The 10,694-nt window shown below is 48.7% G+C and overlaps 1 protein-coding gene across 1 annotated transcript in view; it reads right to left on the bottom strand.

The window, feature by feature from the left end:
- Positions 1–5,965: 5,965 nt before the first annotated feature.
- LOC137560889 (C-reactive protein-like) overlaps positions 5,966–10,694 on the bottom strand; it is a 45,672-nt gene continuing 40,943 nt past the window's right edge. Inside the window, exon 3 of the mRNA XM_068272049.1 lies at positions 5,966–6,612. Coding sequence (XP_068128150.1) covers positions 5,966–6,612 — 647 coding nt within the window. The remainder of the gene's footprint in view (positions 6,613–10,694) is intronic.

The raw sequence follows: 10,694 nt of genomic DNA, 5'->3' as shown, positions 1-10,694 counted from the left end.
AATGTCACGTGGTTGCAGAAAGAAGAGGGAGAAGTCTGCATTATATATATATTGCTTCCAAGCACTTTATTTCTTATACATCACCATTTATATGACTGTATACTGTTTTTAAGAAGAATGAGAAACAAAACACCAGATTTGGAGAAGGACTTAGGAATACAGGTTGATAACAAGCTAGGTAATCGTATACAATGCCAAGCAGCAGTAGCTAAAGCAAATACAATTCTGGGATGCATTAAATGGGAAATAAAATCACAAGATACTAGTACACTACTCCCTCTGTATAATCACTTGTGAGGTCACATCTGGAGTATGGGATAATGCGGGGGGAGGGGACATGATGCGGGGGGAGGGGACATGATGCAGGGGGAGGGGCACACACTACTCCCTCTGTATAATCACTTGTGAGGCCACATCTGGAGTATGGGATAATGCAGGGGGAGGAGACATGATGCAGGGGGAGGAGACATGATGCAAGGGAGGGGCGCACACTACTCCCTCTGTATAAATCACTTGTGAGGCCACATCTGGAGTATGGGATAATGTGGGGGGGAGGGGACATGATGCAGGGGGAGGGGACATGATGCAGGGGGAGGGGCACACACTACTCCCTCTGTATAAATCACTTGTGAGGCCACATCTGGAGTATGGGATAATGTGGGGGGGAGGGGACATGATGCAGGGGGAGGGGACATGATGCAGGGGGAGGGGCACACACTACTCCCTCTGTATAAATCACTTGTGAGGCCACATCTGGAGTATGGGATAATGCAGGGGGAGGGGACATGAAGTGGGGGAGGGGACATAATGCAGGGGGAGGGGCACACAAAACTCCCTCTGTATAAATCACTTGTGAGGCCACATCTGGAGTATGGGATAATGCGGGGGGAGGGGATATGAAGTGGGGGAGGGGACATGATGCAGGGGGAGGGGCACACACTACTCCCTCTGTATAAATCACTTGTGAGGCCACATCTGGAGTATGGGATAATGCAGGGGGAGGGGACATGAAGTGGGGGAGGGGAAATAATGCAGGGGGAGGGGCACACACTACTCCCTCTGTATAAATCACTTGTGAGGCCACATCTGGAGTATGGGATAATGTGGGGGGAGGGGACATGATGCAGGGGGAGGGGCACACACTACTCCCTCTGTATAAATCACTTGTGAGGCCACATCTGGAGTATGGGATAATGCGGGGGGAGGGGACATGATGCAGTGGGAGGGGACATGATGTGGGTGGGGCATGATGCAGGGGGAGGGGCACACACTACTCCCTCAGTATAAATCACTTGTGAGGCCACATCTGGAGTATGGAATAATGCGGGGGGAGCGGACATGATGCGGGGGGGGGACATGATGCAGGGGGAGGGGCACACCCTACTCCCTCTGTATAAATCACTTGTGAGGCCACATCTGGAGTATGGGATAATGTGGGGGGGAGGGGACATGATGCAGGGGGAGGGGACATGATGCAGGGGGAGGGGCACACACTACTCCCTCTGTATAAATCACTTGTGAGGTTACATCTGGAGTATGGGATAATGCGGGGGAAGGGACATGATGCAGGGGGAGGGAACATGATGCAGGGGGAGGGGCACACACTACTCCCTCTGTATAAATCACTTGTGAGGCCACATCTGGAGTATGGGATAATGCAGGGGGAAGGGACATGATGTAGGGGGATGGGACATGATGCAGGGGGAGGAGCACACACTATTCCCTCTGTATAAATCACTTGTGAGGCCACATCTGGAGTATGGGATAATGCTGGGGAAGGGACATGATGCAGGGGGAGGGGACATGATGCAGGGGGAGGGGCACACACACTACTCCCTCTGTATAAATCACTTGTGAGGCCACATCTGGAGTATGGAATAATGTGGGGGGAGGGGACATGATGCAGGGGGAGGGGACATGATGCGAGGGGAGGGGACATGATGCAGGGGGAGGGGACATGATGCAGGGGGAGGGGCACACACACTACTCCCTCTGTATAAATCACTTGTGAGGCCACATCTGGAGTATGGGATACAGTTTTGGGCACCACACTATAGAAAGGTCATTGACCTTCTGGAACTGGTACAAAGACAGCCAACTACATTAATCAGAGGGGTGGAAGATCTCACCAAGAGAGGCTGCACAAACTGGGCTTTTTTAGCTTGGAGAAAGGTGACTGAGAAGTGACCTGAGTAACAAGTATAAATACATCAGAGGGCAATGCAAAGGCTTGGCAGATAAGCTTTTTGTCAGTAGGGTTGTACAAAAGACAAGGGGCTTTGTTCTCTAAAGAGTGCTAACTGTTAGCATGCCCGTGCTAAACAGTTAGCAAGCGAAGTGCCGTGCGAGCATCTTTACGCGCGCAAAGTTTTGCGCCCGCGTGGTAACTACAGTTTGTGCGTGATAACGCAGACGTTTGTGCAAAGTCCGCTTTATGGTAGTTAACGCGCGGGCGTGAAACTTTGCGCACGTAAAGATATGCGCACGGCACTTCGCGTGCGGACATGCTAACAGTTAGCACTCTTTAGAGAGTCAAGCCCTAAGAGACATGATCTCTGAAGGAAAAAGTTCCATGTGTTCAGAAAGGCGTCCTTCACAGCGAGAGTGGATAAAATCTGGAACATCTTGCCTCAGGAAGTAGTTATGGCAAACTCTATATCTACTACTAGGTCAGGAAAGATTGTTTTCACCCTTTTCATGTCCCCAATCTGTGCAGGATTCCCGCCTTCCTCTGCATCATCTGGGCATGTGCGGGTTTAGCACAATGATCTTTTTTTCTCTCCGGCTGGACTTACTGAGCTGATGTTTTTTTAACCAAACTAACTTCTATGTAACAATGACTGACAATCAGGCCTGTTTATAACGGGGCAAGCAGATGGTTCAGCTGTTCTTGATGAAAAATATCTTGATTTTTGTGGGATTTCAGCATTCCTCAGATATTGTTACTTCTGGGCAGGATAGTGCAGACCAGCACATAATCAGCACACAGGGGACCCCCAAATACAAGACAACAGGGGAGACTCTTCATGCCACACTGATAGCGAGGAACTCTGCAATAACTGGTGGGCAATGCTGGAGAGGCGGGATACACATCCAATTGTGATTGGCCAATGTTACTACATCCGTTAGTATGAGGGCTAACAGATTTCCATTACTATGTACAGACTGTGTAGTGAAGCTCTCATACTATATGGACATACAGTGGCCAATCAAGATTGTATGTCTGTAGGTATCTCGTGTCACTGGGGGCTCCTGCTCACCACCTATACAATTTGTCACCCATTTTTTCATCATTAAAGTGAACCTCCAGACTAAAAATTGACTCAGCAGCACTGAAAAGGCCTGGTGTTTCTTTAACAGTTTCACAGCATCAGAACTTTGTTTCTCTTATACAAGCCTCATTTTTAGCTGCACAGAAGAAAACTGCCCGGGCATTTTTCTGATGATGCTGTGCAAAGCATGATGGGATTTCTGATGTTGTTGTTCTCTTTCTGCTGTTTTGGTGCTTATTTTTTTTTTTTTTTTACATTTTGAATTTGACATTTGAAGCCCAGTGCATGCAGCTGGGAGGGGTTATCAGGACACAGGACAGTTGGAACTGTGTCTCCTGCTCCCTGTCACCTCCTTACAACCAAAAAGATGGCTGCCCCCATGACAAAGATGGCAGCCCCCATGAATCACAAACATTTGCCTGTTCTTTTAAAACAGGGTGGGTAAGAGATTATATTACCTATCTATTCTAATTAACATAACTAAGGTAACTTGATGACAGTATGTTTGCTTAGGCTGAAGTTCCCCTTTAATGTATTTCGGGAAACTCTCTTTTCTCCTCAGTAGGGGTTATATAGTATTGTTTTCTCTCAATTTTTCAATTACTGGATCTCTCTTTTACAGACAAGGCATAAAAATCCATTCAGCAGCACTTGTGTAGAGAAGACTAGCGGTCGTTCTTACATCACCACTCTCTGTAAGCAGGCCTCTCCTAGAATATGCCGTGATTAGTGGATTGTATACATTGTGGTCCGTTCTTACATCACCACTCTCTGTAAGCGGGCCTATCCTAGAATATGCTGTTATTAGTGGATTGTATACATTGTGGTCTGGCAATAGTCTCCATGAATAGCTCTTTTTTGGCGGTGGTGCACTAAATGCCAGTAAAGGTGGCGCATGCTGCCTGCCGGTACCAGTACTAACGCCGGGGAAGCACCGCCCACTAACCTAATAGTGCCACTGGTGTTACTGGGTTTAGAGTGAATTGCTATGGTAACACTCGTGTAGCCAGGATAACGGGCTGGGCTTCTCCGGTGTAAGTACCGGTATCGGCAGGCGACACCCGCCACCTTTACTGGTGTTTAGTGCATCAGAGCCAATAATTATCTCCATGACTAACACCGGAACATACGCAACTGGTTTCACCAGGGCTAATAAGAGGCATTACAGGACAACTATCAAATTTAACTAAAATTCTAAATGCCACCTATATTTCCAGTAATTACTAACAAATAGCAATACAGAGGCTTTTTTTCTTCTTTTCATGTTTTATGTGAAGAAAATTACATTTACAGAGAACAGTTCTCACTGTAGACATTACTATGGAGGACTGTGCTCAGCACATCCAGGATACAGAAACAATCCTCACTAGCAGTAATCCTGTGAGTAAAATGTATTCAGAATGATAGGAAGCAGAAATATAGCTTCAGATGTGTGCAAATAATCATCAGCTGTAGCTCTGTGTTCCTGTCTGTGTGTCTCTCTTTGCCGTGCAGTGTAAACAGTTTACAGCCAAGTTGCAGAATGTTACAAAACAGCTGGTAAACAAGGCTTTATTTCACACAGGCTGTGCTGAGAGACCTCTGAAAAACTTTCTAGTGTTGCTGGCTGAAAGCTCTATAGCAGCCTTTCTCAACCCTTTTACCCTGTAGGAACCCTGAAAATAACTTTTGGATCTCAAGGAACCCCTGCAGACAATTTTTTGAACTTGAGGGCATGGTCTTAAAAATAGATGAGGTTGTTTATTTCACTACTCCCTATTACACTGCCACTTATTATACTGTCTCCTAGTGTTTTTTTAATGTGCTCATTATTATTCTGACCCTCAATTTAGTGTTTCTTTTTGCAGTACCCCCTATTATAGTGTGCTCTGTTCCCAATGGGGTAAAATGCCAGGGAACCCCTGCAGAGTCATCAAGGAACCCTGGTTGAGAAAACCTGCTCTATAGGAATGTAGGGTTTACAGAAAAAACTGTTTCTTTGATGGTTGTTCTTTAATGGTGATGACTATTGCCAAATTGCTATGTATAAATTACACTAATAAAGGTAATAAACGTATATTCAAGGTATGTTCTCATAAAGGCCTGCTTACAAAGAGTCACGGTCTGGTGAACGCTTTCTCTACTCAAGTGTTGTTTATCAGATCTTTATGCCATGTACTGCCTGTGCACAGCAACTGTACTGGTATTTAAAGAGGAACTCCAGTGAAAATAATGTAGTAAAAAAAGTGCTTCATTTTTACCATAATTATGTATAAATGATTTAGTCAGTGTTTGCTCATTGTAAAATCTTTCCTCTCCCCGATTTACATTCTGACATTTATTACATGGTGACATTTTTACTGTGGGCAGGTTATGTAGCTGCTCCTAGCTGTTTTGGCTGTTAGAGACAGCTGTAAACAGCTAATTCCTGTCTGTGAACCTTGTTACATTGTAACAAACTGCCAAAAGTACCGCGGTACTCAGAGCTTCTTGTGGGAGGGGTTTCAGCACAAAATCAGTCATACAGCACCCCCTGATGGTCTGTTTGTGAAAATCATTATATTTCTCATGTAAAAGGGGGTATCAGCTACTGATTGGGATAAAGTTCAATTCTAGGTTGGAGTTTCTCTTTAATGCAATACGGCCATTGTTGGACAGCTAACGTGGTTGAAGAATACAATCTGAACCACTGTCAGTTGGGCGGAGCTGAGCTCTTAACTACAAGATGTGTATTGGGAGGTGCTGTACCCCCAAGACCTGCACTGCAGTTTAGGTTGGACAAGAACATTCCCTTGAGCTTCATAGCGAAGAGACTTCCAGCTAATGAGATTTCCAGAGTGGTTACCATAAAGGACTTTCCGCAAGTCTTCTGGGGACAACACCTCATCCCACATGTGGACATCACTGATTTCCCCAACAAATGACCGAGAATCTTGAAAGTTGCCCCCAAAAAAGTCTTGATCCTGGGCGAGGATTATACTGCTCTGTTCTGGAATAGGAAACTTTTTCCCTGAGACTTTTCTGGGGTAGAGCTTTCCATTGATCCAAAGCTGGACCACTCCAGTCTGAGAGTCCCAAGTCACACAGGTCTGTTTCCAGTTTAAAGCCTCGGAGTCTACAATAAATTTCAGCTCTTCATTAAATATATGGATAGAACAGACATTTGGGGGTTGGAAGAAGATTAAAAAGGTATTGTCGTAGGCCCGAGTAGCTAAGGAAAAGCTAGCGTAGTTGCGCGACAGTTCAGAATAGGAAGTTAGACAGACGGTGACTTTCTCCAAGGGCTTGGCAACCTTTGGTTTTAGGATCACACAATCATAGCTGGTTTGTTTCGGGAAGAGGAAGACCTTACCACTCAAATCTAGAAGACAAAAGACAACACACAACACATGAAGGCTGAAGATGATTGCTTGGTAATTAAAACAGAAAAAAACAACAACCGGGAGCCCCCAATAGTGTATTACTGATGATATTGAGGTATAAATGTAATAGCAAATAGAGATATACTCACAAACATGAGTTGCCAAGTGTCAGGCAACCACCCTTTGCGCATATTGGGAAAATAAGCCTGTCCCCACTCAGGCTAAGAAGTCGCTCTCTGTAGTAGGAAAAAAGGGGTTTTCACACCCATCCACTAGGATGGATAACAGTAAAATCAGGGGGTAAGGGTGGACTTACCTCCCCAGAAAGTCAAAAACAACCAATGTGATTGGTAAAGACAAAATGTAATTTGTACTCCAAATAAAACAATTGCAACGCGTTTCGCGGGTCTCACACCCGCTTCCTCGGGCAAACACAAAAAGGAGTAACTCAGACGTGCAGTTGGATGCAGCGCCTCTGTTACAGTTACAGACAGGCTCGGACAGAGCCGCCGAACCACCGACGGTCCCATCGGTGGGCCCCGACTTCCCCTCCTCCTGGGGGCCCCTAGGGGTGCGCTGGAGGGGAGAGCCGCGGGAGGGCAGCCCGACTGTTTTTTTTTTTTTTTTTTATGTCCCTTAAAAAAAACTATTTTTCCCGGGGGGGGGGCCCCTCCTATCCTCCCCCTCCCTCACCTCGGAGGGGCCCCCTCCTGTTACGAGCGGCGGGCGGGTACAGCAAAGTTCCGGCGAGGTATAGCAGAAGATAGAGGTCCAGCTGCCTCCCGGGCTACGCTGTCTCCTCTATGCCGCTCGCCTGCTTCCTGGTTTAGTGCGCGGCAATTACAAAGGAGACAGCGACTGGGAGGCAGCTGGACCTCTATCTTCTGCTTTACCTCGCCGGAAGTTTGCTGTACCCGCCGCTCTCCCGCCGCTCGTAACCGGAGGGGGGTCTCCGAGGGTGAGGGATTGGGCGGATAGGAGGGGGCCCCCCCAGGGAAAATAGTTTTTTTTAAGGGAAAAAAAAACAAAAAAAAAAAACAGTCGGGGCTGCAATCCCCACGGCTTGTAATTGGAGGGGGACACCCAGGTGAGGGGGAGCATAGGAGTCCGGGGCCCCACTGGCTACCCACCCGGCTACCTAACTGCCCACCCGGCTATCTAACTGCCTACATTCCCACCCGGCTACCCTTCTGCCTACCCTCCCACCCGGCTACCTAACTGCCCACCCGGCTACCTAACTGCCTACCCTCCCACCCCGGCTACCCTTCTGCCTACCCTCCCACCCGGCTACCTAACTGCCCACCCGGCTACCTAACTGCCTACCCTCCCACCCGGCTACCTATCTACCCACCCGGATACCTAACTGGCTGCCCACCCCGCTACCTATCTACCCACCCAGCTACCTATCTGCCTACCCTCCCACCCGGCTACCCTTCTGCCTACCCTCCCACCCGGCTACCTAACTGCCCACCCGGCTACCTAACTGCCTACCCTCCCACCCGGCTACCTATCTACCCACCCAGTTACCTATCTGCCTACCCTCCCACCCGGCTACCTAATTGCCCACCGGCTACCTAACTGCCTACCCCTCCCACCCGGCTACCTATCTGCCCACCTGGATCCTATCTACCCACCCAGCTACCTATCTGCCCACCCGGCTACCTAACTGCCTACCCTCCCACCCGGCTACCTATCTACCCACCCAGCTTACCTTTCTGCCCACCCTCCCACCCGGCTACCTATCTGCCCACCCGGCTACCTATCTACCCACCCGGCTACCTATCTACCCACCCAGCTACCTATCTACCCACCCAGCTACCTATCTGCCTACCCTCCCACCTGGCTACCTAACTGCCCACCCGGCTACCTAACTGCCCACCCAGCTACCTATCTGCCCACCTGGCTACCTAACTGCCTACCCCTCCCACCGGCTACCTAACTGCCCACCCAGCTACCTATCTGCCTACCCTCCCACCCGGCTACATACTGCTACCCGGGTACCTATCTGCCTACCATGCCATGGGCGTCCCTACATAGGGCAAAATGGGCATGCGCACTCCCCTGGCTAGCTGCTGCCCCCCCCCCTAGCTACCCGGACGTGGCTGGCCCGCCCGCCCTGGGGTGGCAGCGAGAGAGAGAAAAGAAGTGGCAGGCACAGCGGCGCTGCCTGCCGCATCACTTAATTCTAAAGGGGGGAGCGAGAGAGGGGGAGCCCCAAGGGAGGGAAGGGGGAGGGGGAAACGTCCTCCCTTCCCCACCGCTTCTCTTCTCTCACCGCTGCCACTGAGGACATCTATAGATCTGGCTATTTAAACTGGGGGACACCTATAGGACCTGTCTATCTATACTGGGGGGGCCCTGTCACTACCTAAACTAGGGGCTCCTGTCACTACATACACTGGGGGGGTCCCGTCACTGCATACACTGGGGGGCTCCTGTCATACCTAACTGGGGGTACCTGTCACTAACTGAACTGGGGGGGCGCCTGTCAATACCTGAACTGGGGGCACCTGTCACTTCCTGAACTGGGGGCCCTGTCACTACCTAAACTGGGGCTCCTGTCACTACATACCCTGGGGGGCACCTGTTACTACCCTTAACTGGGGGGCACCTGTCACTACAAACACTAAGGGCTCCTGTCACTACCTAAACTGGGGGGTATCTGTCACTAACTAAACTGGGGGGCTCCTGTCGCTACCTAAACTTGGGGGTCCTGTCACTACCTAATCTGGGAGGCTCCTGGTGCTACCTAAAACTAGGGTGCACCTGTCACTAACCTAAACTATCCAGGCCAGCCCAGCATCACCACCAGCCAACCAGCCCAGAATCACTGTCAAAAAGGCCATAGCATCACCACCAACAGTCAGGCCAACATTTACTTCAACAGCCAAGTACAGCCCAGCATCACCGCCAGGCCGGCCACAGCATCACCGCCAGGCCTTTCAGCCCACACATCATCCCCAATCCAGCCAAAAACAGTATTGCCTGGCACAGCAGCCAGTAGAGGAGAATCAGCAAGCCAGGTGAGAGGTGTCTACCATATTAAGTGGGCATTCCTGCCTATTTATGTGAAATGCTGTTTATTTATGTGCCTCATGACTGCTGAATTTGTCTTGTTGGGGGCCTCATGGTTACTGAATTTGTCTTGTTGGGGGCCTCATGATTGCTGCATTTGTCTTGTTGGGGGCCTCATGATTGCTGAATTTGTCTTGTTGGGGGCCTCATGATTGCTGAATTTGTCATGTTGGGGGCCTCATGATTGCTGAATTTGTCTTGTTAGGGCCTCATGATTGCTGATTATGTCTTGATGGGGACCTCATGATTGCTGAATTTGTCTTGTTGAGGGTCACATGATTGCTAACTGCGAGACTATGGAAAAAGCTGAATCATCATCATGAGACAATAGCTACTTTTTAAAACAGAAAATAAAACTGGGAGGTTCTAAAAAAAAAAAAAAAAAAAAAAAAAAAATACATTTTCAGGAGTTGGATGGATGAATAGTTTATCTTCACAGTTTATTTTCACTTGGATTTTCCATAATGTTCATGTATGAGTTAAAACGTTTTTATTTAGTTTAAATTGCTGTTGCCACTTTTGCATAGATAAGTGACTTTTGGGTTGCAGTTTGGGCACTCTGCCTTCAAAAGGTTCGCCACCACTGTCCTAATCTAATGTCCCACCATTCATGCAAATTTGTCTCCACCCATGACTACACCCACATTCTGGTCCATGACCACACCCAATTCTTCCATGACCGCACCACTTCTTCCCCCTCCCCTTTTTTCTATCTGCCCACCCGGCTAGCTATCCTGCCCCGCCGCCATCTCACCCTGCTAGCTATCTAACCTATACTGGGGGCAGCTACCTATCTAACCTATACTGGAGGTACCTACCAATGTAACCTATACTGGGGGCATCTACCTATGTAACCTGTATTGGGGGCATCTACCTTGCTAGCCTTTACTGGTGGCAACTATACTGGCTACCTATATTGGAGGGCACCTACCTAACTAACCTATACTGGGGGCACCTCCTATCTAACCTATGGCTGAGGGAAACTATTCTGGCTACCTATATTAGG

Source organism: Hyperolius riggenbachi, chromosome 3 (assembly GCF_040937935.1).
Source record: "Hyperolius riggenbachi isolate aHypRig1 chromosome 3, aHypRig1.pri, whole genome shotgun sequence".
Taxonomy (NCBI): Eukaryota; Metazoa; Chordata; class Amphibia; order Anura; family Hyperoliidae; genus Hyperolius; species Hyperolius riggenbachi.
This window is presented reverse-complemented; position numbering and strand designations above follow the sequence as displayed.